The sequence below is a fragment of the Lissotriton vulgaris genome, chromosome 5 (genome assembly GCF_964263255.1).
Source record: "Lissotriton vulgaris chromosome 5, aLisVul1.2, whole genome shotgun sequence".
NCBI classification, from domain to species: Eukaryota; Metazoa; Chordata; class Amphibia; order Caudata; family Salamandridae; genus Lissotriton; species Lissotriton vulgaris.
Window position 1 is genome coordinate 1225669547 of NC_141693.1, and position 16622 is coordinate 1225686168.

A 16622-nucleotide genomic window follows, 5' to 3' on the forward strand; every position below is an offset into this window, starting at 1 on the left:
TCCATGGGAACACCTTCCCCTCACCAGAGGGCTGTAAACAGGGGGCGCCTCCCGCATCTGTAAAATGGCATGGGTGCAGAGGCAAAGGGATACCCCTCATTTGTATGGGGCCACTGCTTCGTTCAATTCATGAACCGCCCTCTTGAGTAAGCGCTGGCGCTTTATGTGCGTCACGGCTTTCGGTATTACAGAAGGGGACACACAAGTGTCTGCAGCCCCGTCTGTAATACCAAAGTGCCCAGGGGCATGAGGCAGACTGAGTATCCTCAATAGCCTTGTGTCATGAATTGCAGCCATTAATCACCTGAAAGTAGAAAACTTGGTGCAAACACTTTTGCTAATTGTCGCCGCCGACCAAAAAAATTAAAATGTCTGTTGGCGCTTTAAAAAACAGATGGTATTGTTGCCCAAATCAATAATCCCCATTCAGATGAATGAGGGGCCAAGGTAGCACTGGTGGAATGGAAAGGGGAGACCACTCGGTCCCCCCGAACATTTGGATGGGGGCCCCGATCCCCCGGGAAACCATTGTGGGCGGGGGGCTTGTTCCGGCTGGTATGCTCGAAGCGGCGTAGATGGAGCACGCCCCTACCGCCCAGAAGAGGCTGGCCTAGACACCCGCCCGGACGTCCGTGCACGGATGGGCGTACCTGAGGCGGGGCCCCGCCCTCCCGCAGATGGATAAATAGCGCGGGAATCCAACTAAGCTTCCTCTTGTTCCTGTGCTCTGAAGGCTGCACCACTCGTCGCTCGTGAGCCCTCAAGGGAACAAGCTGCACTTTTTTGAGAACTTGTAATCCTTGTCTTTCTCTTTCAGTACCAAGGCGTGTGGGAGATCGAGTCACCTTTGCGAGTCAAGTCGGACGGAGTGATCGAAGACATGCCTGGCAAGAAATCCTGAAAGAGCTCCGAGATGGAAAGAATGCTGCGCACGTTGGTGAACCAAGTGGCGGTGATGGACCGAAAGTTGGGTAAAGTTGGCCAGCTCGGTCGTGGCCTAGCGGCCATCAGGAAACAGGTGGAGGCCCAGAATGCTCCCTCGGGACGGCCTAAAAAGGACATAGGACTGGCATTGCTGAACGTCACCCCAGGGGATAAGGGTAAGAAAAGGATGGGGAGGGCTGGTCCCAGCGAGGCCCCAGTCCCAGTAGTAACTCCACCGAGTCCCGTCGCGGACATTCCCGTGGCGCCGGCGGCCGGCCCGGTACCAGGACCGGATGGGGGATTGCCAATTCCTGTGGTTATCACGCCACTGGGGGATGACCAGATGCCCCCAGAATTAGCACTTCAGTTAGCAGCGGTATTACCCTGGCTAAAGAAGGGAGCAAGGGGATCAGCAGCTGCGGGAGACCCGGCCGAAGAAGCCAGATTAATTTTTGAGCAGTTGCGGCAGTCAAGGGATGCCGGGACTGGGAATGTACCTTCTATTTCCCCGCAGATGGCGACGGGGGTCACGGCTGACGGTCGGGAGAAGACAACGGACACAGCTGGGAGTTCGGCTGAAGCCGGTAAGGGAGCGTTGCCATTGGTGGGGGAGGGCCCGGTACCCTCAAGGCGGGAAAGTTTATCTCAACATATTCCCATGGTTACAAAAGAGATGGTGTGGGGAGACAAGTATATTAACATGTTTTCACTTTTGACCGACCATCGTGAGTTAGAATATGCAAAGACCCAGAAAGATCTCTGGCACCCCAGTGTATGGCGGGCCAAGATGGCGGAATTCAGGGTCGATGAGACCATGGTGAACTGGGTCAGGGCCTTTTCGATCTTCACGGCAATTATCGGAGAGCGTAAACCAGAAGTGTTGACTGACCTGGCATGTTATCAGAACAGGATCATGAATTTCCATGTGATGTTTGGGGGAAATGAATGGAAGGGTTATGATGTTGCCTTTAGAAAAGCAAAGGAGTTTAACCAGGCCTTGACATGGGATTTTTTGGATACAGTGTCATGGCATGCTCAGCTCTTGCCAGGACCGGCGGGTATTTCGGTGCCAAGCACGAGTGGCTCTGGGGGATTCCATCTGAAGCCGTCGCAGCCCTTTCGGGCGAGCGCCGGGGGGGATTCCCAGCCCAGGTCTAGCGGGAATGAAGGCAAGCGAGGGGTTTGTTGGGGATTTAACAAAGGAACTTGTAACAGGCCCCAGGGAATGTGTAGGTTCCGGCACGCATGCTCGGGCTGTGGGAATTCCTCACACCCGGAAACCAGTTGCCGATCTAAAGCCAATGGCGCGGGAGGAAAGGGGGGATCCAAGCAGGATTGATGCGGTGCCTCGGCAGCAAACATCTTCGCCCATACATATCTTGGCTTTGACCCCTTGGCTGAACCGATACCCTGATCATGCGTCCGCCGGGACTTTGAGGGATGGCTTTTTATATGGCTTCAGGATCCCGGCGGGCAATTTTCGGGGGAGCCCTTCCTGTAAAAACCAGCTGTCTATTCAACACAACCCAGCGGTGGCCGCCAAAAAGATAGCAAAAGAAGTTAGCTTGGGGCGAGTGGCAGGACCATTTGGTGGCTCACCAGTGGCAGAATTTGTGTGTTCCCCTTTAGGAGTGGTTCCGAAGAAAGACCCGGGGGAGTATAGACTCATCCACAATATATCGGCCCCTAGAGGGGCCTCAGTAAATGAAGCTATTGATCCCGAGGTATGTTCAGTGAAGTATGCATCGTTCGATGACGCAGTCGTACTGTTGAATCGCCTGGGCCCCGGTGCATTGTTAGCGAAATCAGACATTGAATCTGCATTCAGGTTACTCCCGGTACACCCTCAGGACCAGCGATGCTGGGATTCACGTTTCAGGGGAAATTCTACATGGATGAATACATGCCCATGGGTTGTTCGATTTCATGTGCCTATTTTGAGATGTTTAGCTCCATTTTGGAATGGGTGTTCACAGAGGCCACATGGCATAGACAGGTGATGCACTATTTGGATGTTTTCCTCTTTCTGGGCCCAGCGGGCACTCAGGTCTGTGCGCAGGCATTGCAGGACTTCTGCATGCTGATGCAGGGTTTTGGGGTCCCATTGGCGCCAGGTAAGACGGTGGGGCCATCTACCTCACTCGAGTTTCTGGGTATAGAACTAGACTCGGAGGAGGGGTGTTTCCGTCTGCCGGTTGAGAAGGTGGCCAAGTTTAGGGCTTCCCTGGTACAATGTCTCTGAAAAGAGAAGGTGACCCTACACCAGTTGCAACAGACAGTGGGTCAGCTTAACTTTGCCTTAAGAGTGATGCCGATGGCTCGCCCTTTCTCTCGTTCCATAGCACAGGCTATGGTGGGCCTTAAAGAGGGACACCACCGCACTAGACTGTCGGCAGAGGTTCGCCAGGACATGCTCATTTGGTTGGCATTTCTGGAGGATTTCAACGGTCGGGTGGCGTGGAACAAACCCCCAGCCTCGTCGGGGGAACTAGGATTGTGGACCGACTCGGCGGGGAGCGTAGGGTTTGGCGCAATCTTTGGAAACCGGTGGTCGGCACAAACATGGCCGGCGTGGTGGCACATAAGCGGCCTAACAGGTAACATTGGTTTCTTGGAGCTATTCCCCATCTGGGTGGCTCTGATGGCATGGCCAGAAGACTTTAAGGACCGCTCAGTAGTGTTTTGGTCAGATAACATGACAGTGGTCGAGTGCATTAATCACCAGGCTGCCCGGTGGCAGTGGGCTTGTTTTGCTAACATTGAGAGAGTCGAGAGAGAGAGAGAGAGCACCTCTCTGTATTTTTAGCATTTCGCCCCGCTGAATGCGAGCGGTGGCGTTTTTACGCAGCGCACTGTTTTTAATACTGCATCTTTAACCTCACCTTTTGTTGTGCAGGGCTCTAACTTTATTTTCTGGTTCCAGAGGCGGGCGGCTGGCTGGGGGCTGTCTGTAATCTCGGGCTCCCAGTGGCAGCGGGCGCCATCTTTGCTTGGGCTTCAATCGGCATGAAGCTTCCCTGAGACTCCACCCTCGTCCCGCCCCTATTTAGGAGCGTGTTTCACTCCTCTGTCGGTGTTTGGCAGACAGCCCGGTGGCAGTGGGCTCGTTTTGCTAACATTGAGAGAGTCGAGAGAGAGAGAGAGCACCTCTCTGTATTTTTAGCATTTCGCCCCGCTGAATGCGAGCGGTGGCGTTTTCACGCAGCGCACTGTTATTAATACTGCATCTTTAACCTCACCTTTTGTTGTGCAGGGCTCTAACTTTATTTTCTGGTTCCAGAGGCGGGCGGCTGGCTGGGGGCTGTCTGTAATCTCGGGCTCCCAGTGGCAGCGGGCGCCATCTTTGCTTGGGCTTCAATCGGCATGAAGCTTCCCTGAGACTCCACCCTCGTCCCGCCCCTATTTAAACGGCCATAATGTGTCAGCGCAGCGGATGAGCACAGCGGGCGCGACGGAGGCGCGCCGGAGTTGCGCCTGAGTTAAGCCCGTCTGCGCCCGTCCGCGGCAGGCCGGGGCACGGGGCATGTCCCTCTGCTCCCAGCCTCATTTATCCCCGTTCAGCCATTATTTCACTGCACAAGCCTGTACTCCCTCCCCCCGAGGCCTGTGTCAAGCACGCTGTATGCGGCCTGCCCGCACCCAGGAAATCTTTTCCTGAGATCATTCTTCCACCCCCCATTCACATGCCCCCGGACCTGGCAGGCAAATCTCCCACTTCTACCTCGGGACCTGCCCCTAACTCCCCCTTATCTGTGATGTACCTTAACACTCGGTCTCTGGTCAGCCATAAAACTGACATCTTCTATCTCTTAGGATCGGAACAGCCTGACATCTTGTTCCTGTCCGAGACCTGGCTCACAGATGACTCCTCCCCTGATATCCTGGCGGCCATCCCCCCGGGATATTACATACTGCAAGCCAATCGCCCCTCTGGCAAAGCGGGCGGCGGGGTCGCAGCCATCATTAGTCACTCAGTTAGGTTCTCCCCTGTGTCCACCCCCAGCATCCCCATGACCGACTGTCTCGCTCTCAGGCTGGAGCAACCTGGGTCCTCTCTTATATGTGTCCTAGTTTACCGTCCCCCCCAACCTATGCCAAAGTTTTCAGTTCAGTTTGGGGAGCTTATCTCGCAGCTGACTATCAACAACACCAATGTTTTGGTTCTTGGTGACTTCAATTATTGACCATCGGACCCTCACGAAACCTCTGATTCATTCGCCTTTTCTGACCTCATGCAGGGTTTCAATTGTACCCAACATATACACACACCCACGCACGTTAAAGGTCATATCCTGGACCAGGTATGGACTTCCTCTCTAGACATCTCCACTCCCCTTGTTCTTCCCTGCCTCTGGTCAGATCATTTACTTATCACTTTTTCCCTTGCCAAGCCCACCCTGGCCAATATCATCCGAGAATCTATCTTTCTGGCACGTAATTGGAACAAGGCCGACCTCAATAAATTTACCTCCCTCCTGAGTTCATCGGCCCCCTCCATCACGGGACCCACCATTTCCATCGACTCTCAGTCTGATAACCTCACCCAATGGCTTGTCTCCACTGCTGACTCGGTGGCACCTCTAAAACCTGTCAAGATGCGGCGTAGTCACGACGCCCATAGGTGGTTCACCGAGGAACTCAAGGCTCTGAAACTTAGTCTCCGTCAGGCCGAAAGACGCTGGCGTTGAGGATATACCCCCGAGACAAGGCCGTTTTTTCTTCTCAGCTGAGGGAATACAAGGCGGCTATAGCCCGAGCTAAATCCAGCTACTTTTCCAACAAGATCTTGAACTCTACTAATAAGTCCAAAGATATTTTCTCTATTGTTGAGGAATTATCTAACCCGGCGAGAGTCACAATTGCCCCGCTCCCCTCCCAGCCTCTGTGTGATTCCCTGAATCAATTCTTTGTGGACAAAATTGTTAAAATCAAAACCAGCATCTCTGTTCACGCCTCACCTGCCTCTCCCCCCCCCCAGTACTCCCCCTCACCACAACACCCATACCCTAACCCAGCTTCCCCTCATTTCAAAAGACAATTTTCTCCCCCTTCTGCTCAAAGTCTCTTCTGGCTCTCCCAGCGACTGTTGCCCCCCCTCGGCCCTGCGAGAAACTTTCACTTCCTGCCCGGACCCCCCTCTAGCCCTTTTAAACAACTCCTTAACCACAGGGGTGGTCCCGGGATCCTTCAAACGGGCAGAGGTGGTCGCCATTCTGAAAAAACCTACGGCTGAACCGTCCATCATGAGCAGCTATCGCCCTATCTCCCTCCTCCCCTTCCTTAGCAAAGTCCTGGAGTCCCATGTTACTCAAACCCTTACTTCTTTTGTAGAAGACTCTTGTGTTTTGGACCCCCAGCAGGCTGGGTTTAGACCTGCGCATTCCACAGAAGCAGTCATCCTCTCTGTGATGGACGAACTACGCAGGGGCGCCGACTTTAACACCTCTCAGGCCCTGGTTCTTCTAGACCTGTCGGCCGCCTTTGACACGGTCGACCACGACATTTTGGTCGACCGTGTCAGAGAGGCTGGCATCCAGGGCACTGCCCTGGACTGGGTGCGCTCTTTCCTGACCCATCACCATCAAGCTGTCAGGCTGTCCCAGTTTTCTGCTTCTCAAGTCGAGTTGACCTGTGGTGTCCCGCAAGGCTCCTCCTTATCCCCTCTCCTTTTTAATTTATACCTGGTCCCGCTAATCCGCTCCCTCCGTCGATTCAATGTCTCTGCGTTCAACTACGCGGACGACATTCAACTGGTCTTCACTATTGACTCCAGTGATGAATCCATTTCCACTTTCCAAAACACCCTCTGTTTCATCAGTGATTGGATGGGCACAAACCATCTGAAACTTAACCCCGACAAGACTGAGTTGGTGCTTGTCGGGGGGCCCTCCAATCCCTGCTACTCTTCCTTTTGGCCTGCCAGTCTTGGCAGCCCCCATGTCCCGTCAACTCAGCAAAAAGTCTGGGAGTTGTCATAAGTAACGATCTATCTATGACACCCAAGATCAGCGCTGTAGTTTCCTCCAGCCATTTCCAGCTCAGGAAAATACGCAAAATCTCCCGCCTACTTACCACAGATGCCCTTACTTTGGCCCTGCTTGCGTTAGTCATGTCCAGGCTTGACTACGCAAATGCACTATACGTAGGCATTCCTGCATACCAAATCAGGAGACTCCAGATGATCCAAAATCAGGCTGCCCGCCTGATTTACCATCAACCCAGAGATCAACATGTTCAACCTCTTCTAAAAAGTTTCCACTGGCTTCCGGTTTCTGCCCGCTGTAAATTTAAGCTTGGTTGCATCATTTCCAAATCCCTCACTGGTCACGGCCCCTCCTTCATCTCCACTTTGCTTCATCCGTATGCTCCCTCCCGCACCCTCCGGTCATCTCAAATGGCTCTACTTTCTGTCCCTAGATTCAAGCGGAAGAAACACGGTGGCCTTAGGTTTTCTTTCTTAGCCCCGTCTTTTTGGAACTCTTTACCCCTTTCTCTTAGGTTGTCCTCCCCCTACTCCAGATTCAGATCTTCCCTTAAAACGCATCTTTTCACTGAAGCGTACTATTAGCTGTCATCTCTGTTATGTTATTTTCTGTCTCTCCTCCCTGCTCCCTCTGTATAGAGCCAAGAAACCTAATGGTGTTAGTGCGCTCAATAAATTAATTTAACATAACAACATAACGCTGCAAATGGATCTTACGACTGTTGAAAGAAATTGTATTGCGATGCATGAGATTGAATGTACAGTTAAGGGCAAGGCATGTGCCGGGTGTACTGAATAATGCAGCTGATGCACTCTCTCGTTCAAACATGCGGGCTTTCAGGGGTTATCTACCCACAGGGGAACTAGTGGCAGCACCTTTCCACGAAGCACTATGGCAGATCGTTGCCCCGGACTACAAGACCTCGTGGCAGCCAGTTTAGCGCCCAGGACGAGGAAAGCCTATGAAGGAGCGTTCCGTTCATACTGCGCCTTTCTGGGGCCGGTAGGGGAGCATAGATGGGGGCGGGAAGAGTCCTTGCTCCAATTTCTGGTGGCACTTCATAAGGAAGGCCGGTCGGCGGCGACCGCCAACAGGTATAGGGCCGCCATATCATTTATGGCACAGCTCCACGGGATACGGGACCCGACGAACTCCTTCTTAGTCACGAAGGCTCTCCGCGGCTGGCAGCGCCTGGAGGGTCGCAGACAGGATAACAGGCACCCGATTGGGTTGGATAGATTGTCCACATTACTAGCGAAACTGGATGAGACATGCTCCTCGCCCAGTGAGGTACTACTGTTCTGAGCAGCTTTCGCATTGGCATTCTATGGGGCCATGCGGGTAAGTGAACTAGTGGCAGGGAATAAGAAGGATGTGGAGGGAGGTCTACGCAGGGATCACGTCCAAGTAAGGGGCGATTCTCTGCTGATCTCGATAGCCAGGTCAAAAACAGACCAGGAGGCGTTGGGGAGTAGTGTGGTGTTGCAGCGCGCTCGGGGGAACCCCGGTTGTTCAGTAGGGCATGTGGAGGCCTACATGAAACAGAGGTTGACAACATGGGGGGGGGCCCTGCTTAGACACGAGGACGGCACCCCGTTGACAAGATTTCAATTTCAGAGGGTGCTGGCAATTACGATTGCAGCGGCGGGCTTAAACCCGTGTGATTTTGGGACCCACTCATTCAGAATAGGGGCCGCTACAGAAGCTACAGCTCGGGGTCTGCAGACAGAGGAGGTGAAACAGTTAGGCCGTTGGTCCTCAAATTGTTTCAAGAGGTATGTGCGCCTGCACATGTTGTAAAAGACTGATGAAATGCACTCATGCTTGTTGTCTTTTGTTTGGATTACAGTTTCGCAAGCCTGTTACGCGGGGCGGCAATTGGGATCGGCCCAACACCAGCTGACCAGCGGGAAGGGATCACCGAATGGAGATCAAGTGGTCTGGGTCGTGGGCCACTCAAACGTGAGGCGTGCCAGGGACATATTCAAAGCAGGTGACGCGATCCACGCATCTCAGGAATATGGGATCAGAGTGACCTTCCATGGGAAGGGAGGCCTCTGTATTGACCAATTGCAAGATTTTGTGGAGGAACTTTTAGGGCGGCACAGGTCACCGCCATCTGTAATCATAGTGCATGTGGGAGGCAATGACTTGGTGAGACTGGGAAGACGGGTGTTAGTTGAGCACATATTGTCTGCAGTTAGCTGGTTGGCCAAGAGGCTCCCTGGGTGTACGATCGCCTGGTCCCACATGATTCCCAGGAGAATATGGCGGGGGTTTGTCTATGTCAGCGTTGAACCACTCGGTAAAGAGGGTCAACAACAAGATTGAGAAACTGTTTCGCTCCGCTCATCTCCAAAGCATACCCCATGGGTGTATTAGGGGGGATCACTATTATTTGAATGATGGGGTGCATCTGTCCAGGGCTGGGAATGACTTACTCATAGGAGACTTCGTAGCTTGGCTAGTGGGCTTGAGGAGGCATGACCTTTAGGAGGTGTGGGGGGGGCGGATAGTCGGTCAACTATCCGGCCTGTGGCGGTAAGGTCATGATCGGTGAGCAGTGATTTCAAGGTCCCTAGGGGGGGCGCCACCCATTATGGATGGGAGCGCCCGGGGGAGGCGGCCATTGGCCCCTCCCACGGGGGGCGGCACCCACTACGGATGGGTCGCCCAGGGGGAGATGGCCATAGGCCCCTCCCAGGGGGAGACGGCTATATGCCCCTCCCACGAATTTCCCGGGGGCCGGATATCCGCTCCGGCGGAAGAGAGTGTGGGGAAGGGGGGAGTCCACACTGTCCTTCTTACGGATACCTCGCACGGGAACTCGGACGACCTTAAGATGGCGTCGAGTGAAAGGGGGCCCCCGCGACAAGGGAAGTTACAGTTGGCTGCGAGGGTAAAGTCCTCTGCGCATGCGCCACTCACACCGTGAGGGCGGGAAGTTGGTGATAAGGATCTGACACCGGTTAAGACCTTGCCGTTGGCCCTTAATGCTAGGTTGTACAAATTCTAAAATGTAATGCATTTTCAGGATGCTAGACTCGGCTAGGAAACCTTTGCATTAGAGATTTGTTAAGGTTAGCCTAAAAAACCTGTCTTCATCAAAATGTAATTGAAGTTGAATTTGTACATGATTCATGAAACGTTTTAATTTAAAGTTTTAAATTTTGTTTCATATTTTAATAAATACGGCCGGGGGGGTCGTGAGGCCCCCCCCGCCTTCCAAAAGTTTAAATCTGTGTCTGTCTCCTCCCATGGGGAATTGGTGTTGGGAGGGGTGGCGGGCATCCCGGCCCATATGGAAAGGGGAGACCACTCGGTCCCCCCGAACGTATGGATGGGTGCCCCGATCCCCCGGGAAACCATTGTGGGCGGGGCGTGTTCCGGCTGGTATGCCCGAAGCGGCATAGCCGGAGCACGCCCCTACCGCCCAGAAGAGGTTGGCCTAGACACCCACCCGGAAGTCCGTGCACGGATGGGCGTACCTGAGGCGGGCCCCCGCCCTCCCGCAGATGGATAAATAGGCGGGAATCCAACGAAGCTTCCTCTTGTTCCTGTGCTCTGAAGGCTGCACCACTCGTCGTTCATGAGCCCTCAAGGGAACAAGCTGCACTTATTTGACCCACCCACCAGCCCCCTGTTGCAAATTTTGTGTAATAAAGTAATTTTCTCGATGATTATTTTGATGTAATAAAAAGGTACAGTCATTTTTTGCATCATGAATGTATGCATATAATGGAATATTTGCTTGTAGGCCTTTTTTCCTTTGTAGAAACGTAAAGGAATGGATTCACTAAAGATTGTGTTTTTTGCTTTAGGACTTTTTTCCCTTTGTAGCAATGTCAAAGTCGGTGAATTGTCAAACTGTTACAGATTTAGGCATAATTTTCTTTCCTTAGTAGGTAAAACAACTGTCGTATTTATTTTTTGGTCGGGCGGTAAGGTCATGATCGGTGAGCAGTGATTTCAAGGTCCCTAGGGGGGGCGCCACCCATTATGGATGGGAGCGCCCGGGGGGAGGTGGCCATTGGCCCCTTCCACGGGGGGCGGCACCCACTACGGATGGGTTGCCCAGGGGGAGACGGCCATAGGCCCCTCCCAGGGGGAGACGGCTATATGCCCCTCCCACGAATTTCCCGGGGGACGGATATCCGCTCCGGCGGAAGAGTGTGTGGGGAAGGGGGGGAGTCCACGCTGTCCTTCTTACGGATACCTTGCACGGGAACTCGGATGACCTTAAGATGGCGTCGAGTGAAAGGGGGCCCCCACGACAAGGGAAGTTACAGTTGGCTGCGAGGGTAAAGTCCTCTGCGCATGCGCCACTCACACCGTGAGGGCGGGAAGTTGGTGATAGGGATCTGACACGGTTAAGACCTTGCCGTTGGCCCTTAATGCTAGGTTGTACAAATTCTAAAATGTAATGCATTTTCAGGATGCTAGACTCGGCTAGGAAACCTTTGTATCAGAGATTTGTTAAAGTTAGCCTAAAAAACCTGTCTTCATCAAAATGTAATTGAAGTTGAATTTGTACATGATTCATGAAACGTTTTAATTTAAAGTTTTAAATTTTGTTTCATATTTTAATAAATACGGCCGGGGGGGTCGTGAGGCCCCCCCGCCTTCCAAAAGTTTAAACCTGTGTCTGTCTCCTCCTATGGGGAATTGGTGTTGGGAGGGGTGGCGGGCATTCCGGCCCATATTTGAACGTGTAGAGGACAAAGATCTTCCAAGATAAACCTTAACCCAAAGAACTTTTCCGCAAGGATTTAGAAAAGTAAACTTCTAAGTGTGTTTCAATAAACTGAACTAATTATATTTTAGGTGTTTTTATTTTTTGTTTCATTTTTTAATTTTGGTTGACACGGCTTCCATGAACTTAAGGGACTATTTACATTTAGTTTGTAAACTGGATTCTTATAATGAGGCTGTCCCGGCTGGGACTGAAATAATGACTAATGCGCTGCTGGGACCTGGTCCCTATGCACTGAAAATCCTACTTGATGCCGCCGGTTCCAAACGCACCTCATCCCCAGGACCACAATGAAAGAGAGTCAGCGCTTCTGGAGGGAGACAGGTGCCGGAGGCTCTCGAGGCTTGCATGCTCCCAGCGAGCGAGCTCACAGCGCGAGGGCAGGCCTCCCGCTTTTATAATTACTACTCGGTTTTTTTGCTTGCCTGTCTGTTCGCCTCTTTAAGCTTTTAAGCTCAGACATTCTACAAGACCTTTTTTAAATTATAGACAAATACATATATACATATTACATATAGGGTGACCAACTGGCATTGGTGCAAATTCAGGACGGGGAGTGTAAAAATTCAGGACAAAGGGTCGAAATTCAGGACACAAATTCAGGACAGAAGGTCGAAATTCAGGACAAAACTTCAGGACAATTTGATACGTTTTACAGACACATCAGAGGTCGCGCAATAGTATAGAAGTAAGCCCAGCCATATCCAAACATATTCAACAATTTGCAAACATATCCATCATGTATCCTTCCATCTATCATTTCACTCATCCATCCCCTCATCCATCCTTTCACTCATTCATCCATTATCCATCCATCCACCCTTTCACCCTATCCATATGTACACTCATCCATCCACTCTATCCATCTGTACACTCATCCATCTACTCTTCTACCCATCCATCCATTAACTCATCCATCCAGCCCTTTACCCTTTCACCCATCCAGCCATCCTTTCACTTACTCATCCATCCACCCAGTCACTCATCCTTCCACCCTTCCACTCTATCAGTCATCCATCCTCCCTTTCTCTCTCCATCGACCCAATCACTTAGCAATCCTTCCTTCCATCCATCCACCCACCCATCCATCTACTAATCCACTCATGAATCCATCCATTGACCCTATCACTCATCCATCCTTTCTCTCATACATTTATCCTTTCACTCCTTCACTCATCTATTCATCCTTTGTTCATCTACCCTCCCTTTCACTCACTCATCCATCCTTATATCCACCCTTTCACTCATTCGTCTATCCATTCAACCTTGCATTTATCAATTCATCAATCCATCAATCATTTCACTTATCCATCCACCCACTCACTCACTCATCATCCACCACCTTTTCACTCATCTATCCTTCCACTCATCCATCCACCTGTTCACTCATCCAGCTACCCTTCCACCCATACATCCAGCCATTTACCTTTTCTCTCTTCCATCCTTCCACTCACTCATCAATCCATCCATCCTCTCTCATTATCCATCTATTTAATCTTTCATTCATCCATTCACCCTTTCACTAATTCATCCAGCCATCCATTCATCCCTTCAGTTACTCACTCGCCCACCTTTTCATATTCATTTTGAGCAGAGCCTTTTTGACAAGAGGCCCATCAAGAACTTCACCCTCGCTGCAGGGGCCGTTCCAGGACTGGGACAGAAGCCACCCAAGGCAGAGACAGGATCCACCTCAGGAAGGGGACAGGAGCCATCACAGGCAGGGGGCAGGTGGGGGGGGGGGCAGGAGCTATCACTGGGGCGGGGCAGGAGCCATCACAGGAGGGGGAACAGGACCCACCAGGGTGGGCACAGGGGTGGGCATGCAGTATTCTAGTATAATCTTGGTCTCTTCCAGGGTGGGGTAGGGCTCCTCACCCCCTCCTGGACAAGACAACGAGAAGACAGGCTCTCTTTCCAAAATGTTAGTTGTGCCATCCCCCACTGTGATGTACAGTACTTACCGGAGATGCTCCAAGAGAACTGATTTAACTGATTGTCCTCCATACTTTGTTAATTAGTGTGGGTGCGATTGTGCCATTTCTTAATTTTATTACATTAAGACTGCATGTTAGAAGAACCGAGGTTTGCTTACAATTTAGTGACAGTATTTAAGCTCTGTGAAAAGAACCAGTACTGCGCAGTGTAATCTGTGCCGGTTGTAGGATGTTTGGGGCCCTGGCCAGAAATGAAATGTGTGAAGCCCTCCTAAATCGCAGAGACATGGTGCACTCAGGGTTGTTTGCATCTGAATAGGTGCCCCTGCTCCTGAAGCTGCCGCCCCTCCCTCTCAGTCACCTTCGAGCACCTCTTAACAGCTCATCAAGGGCTGAAGGTTTGAGGGTTGCCATCCCGCTGTGCCTCTCCAATGCTGCGGGGTATCTGAGCTTTGCATCCGAGTCAAGAAGGGAGGAGGGTGGAAGCTGTGTCGGCTTTAGGGTAGTGCGACCGGTGCCCGGGGTTAAAATTACGGACAAATGGCGTCCGTTAAAGAATCCTTCACGGACAACGGACAGACGGCCGAAATTACGGACTGTCCGTGAAATTTACGGACGGTTGGTCACCCTAATTACATAGATGGACTTTTGTTAAGTCTGCTTCATCCATTGGACTGTTGTTCTGTCCTTCACACTTTGCTCCCGCCCACCACAGGATACAGCATGGGGCAATGGGTCAGCTCATTCCATCCATTGGGTGCGTCACTGGGTTGCGTCATGGCGTTTCTATTGTGTCTCCCATCCTCATTTCCTCGAAATAGTTTCCCAGAGAAATGAATGCGCAATCACCTTAATGTTAGACATAACACTGTTCCCACCACACCACACCATAAGATAAAATATGACTGTTCAAACCAACAGTTATTATGTTTGGCGTTTGCTAAGAACTAGCGCTCTTCCCAATAATTGGCACTTTTACACGAAGCTGAAATCTGTCTACCCCCACAGGCTGCTCTATAGAACCTAAAGTTAATCCAGAAAGCGACGATCTTCCAAATGAGTGAGAAGTGGCCTAGCACGACGAATTGTCCTCACAAAGTGCCTTTTTATCTCCTTCAGGTCGCAATCAACTCATCTCAAGCGAGGAAGAGCTCGGTGCCTTACTGCACTCAACAAAAATTGAAAGTCACAGAGACCTTCACACATTTAGAAACCCATTTAAACAACTTTCTGTGCAAGGAATAATGGCCCAGTCGACTCCAACCACAGACTCTCGTCACTGTGAGTGACAGCATTTTGACTGTGTTCAAGTTCGCATCAGTCTGAAAGGTATTCTACTTCTGCACCAAAGCCTATCTCACCTTTTATTCATGCATAAATGTAATGTTTTTTAATTTACTTTAACATTTAGTTCCTATTGCATTAGATTGCAAAAACGAATACATAAACTAAAAATGCGACTGGATAACACCGGTCCTATTAGCATTGCCAGTCTTTGTCTGCTATTTAAAAACCGTAGACCTACCAACGCGTTTTGTAAACCTTGCTTGAAATGTATTTTTCGCAATAGATGGAAAGTTTGTTTTAGAAGAACTATCCCTTCCAGCAAGGAGACAGGCGGCTTTTAGAACTGAGAGAAATGCCCAATTGCTTGAAGCAATTTGCTTTTCAGAGTATGTTGTACATGCCTGAATATTGTCATGACCTCACCTTCTGTTGTCAGGGTAGTAGTTATGCAGGATGACCGGCCTTTGCTTGGTCAGTCCGTGCAGGACCTATTTTATCTCTATGTGTCAACGTCAAGAAGTGACCAAGAGCGAAGAAGCAGCGGAAGAAAGGTAGGAATGGTGTTCTGTCCTCCTAAGACCAAATACTTTTTTTCTGAACTTGAAGTTCTTATAATGCATCCTTCAAAATAATAACTATACTGAATTTCCCACACACAAAATTGTAAATGAAGGAGTAGCATGGAAGTCAGTCAAGGACACGCTGCAAGTTTTTTTTATTTTTTATTAAAGCACACTCCTCTGAGCTTTTAAAATGACAGATGAACGATGCACTTACCTGCAGAGCTTTCAAAATGGAAAAAGGCACTAATTTTGAGGCTAGTTAATCGCTGGCCCGGCCAATAAATTATTATTATTATTATATTTAAGCTTGTAAAGCGCACAGCTACCCGGAGGTTTCCCGGCGCTAAGGACCAGATTAAGGGGGAGAGCAAACTGAAAGACGAGTCGAAGCTATTGGTTAAATAACCAAGTCTTGATTTCTCTGCGAAACTTGAGGTAACAGGATTCAGTGCGAAGAGATGGTGGAAGGGAGTTCCAGAGGGAGGGAGCCAGGACGGAGAAAGAACGACCACCCATCCTGGCTCAACTCTGGGAACTTGAAACCTGTACTGATTGGAAGATCGAAGGGTGCGGGCAGGGCAGTATCGATGCACTAAAGTACTAAGGTAGGATGGAGCCAGGCCTGCATTGATCCTGTGCATGTAGCAGAGGGCCTTAAATTTCGTGCGACTTTCGATGCGCAACCAGTGCAATTTGCAAAGAGAGTTGGAGGTGGGGGATAGGTTGGGAAGTTTACAGAGCAGTCGAGCTGCCATGTTTTGGACTGTCTGTAATTTACGGGTCACCTCTTTGCACGCCCCCAGGAGAAGAATATTGCTGTAGTCCAGTCTAGAGGTGATTAAAGCCTGGACTACGGTTTTCTGGGTCTCCTGAGGGAGCATCCAAATGATCTTACGGAGCCATTTGATGATGGTAATGCAGGTGGAGGAGGTTTTTACCACGTGGTGTTTCATGGAAAGTTGATCATCAAAAGTGATGCCCAGATTGCGAGCTGTTTTAGATGGAACGGAGAGCGTACCCATTTGTGTGGGCCAATGTTGGGGCCTCCACAGAGTAGTGTTCTTACCAAATAGAAGGAGCTCTGTTTTCCCCCGTTCAACTTAAGTTTGTTTTCGTGCATCCACTTGGCGATGTTACTGAGGCCAATACAGAGGGAAGAAGGGGTGGAGTGAGA

At 50.8% G+C, this 16622-nt stretch overlaps 1 protein-coding gene across 1 annotated transcript in view; it reads left to right on the top strand.

Moving 5' to 3' along the window:
- Positions 1–955: 955 nt before the first annotated feature.
- Positions 956–16622, top strand: part of LOC147712353 (olfactory receptor 10A4-like) — a 93580-nt gene continuing 77913 nt past the window's right edge. Inside the window, exon 1 of the mRNA XM_086919646.1 lies at positions 956–1100. Coding sequence (XP_086775772.1) covers positions 956–1100 — 145 coding nt within the window. The remainder of the gene's footprint in view (positions 1101–16622) is intronic.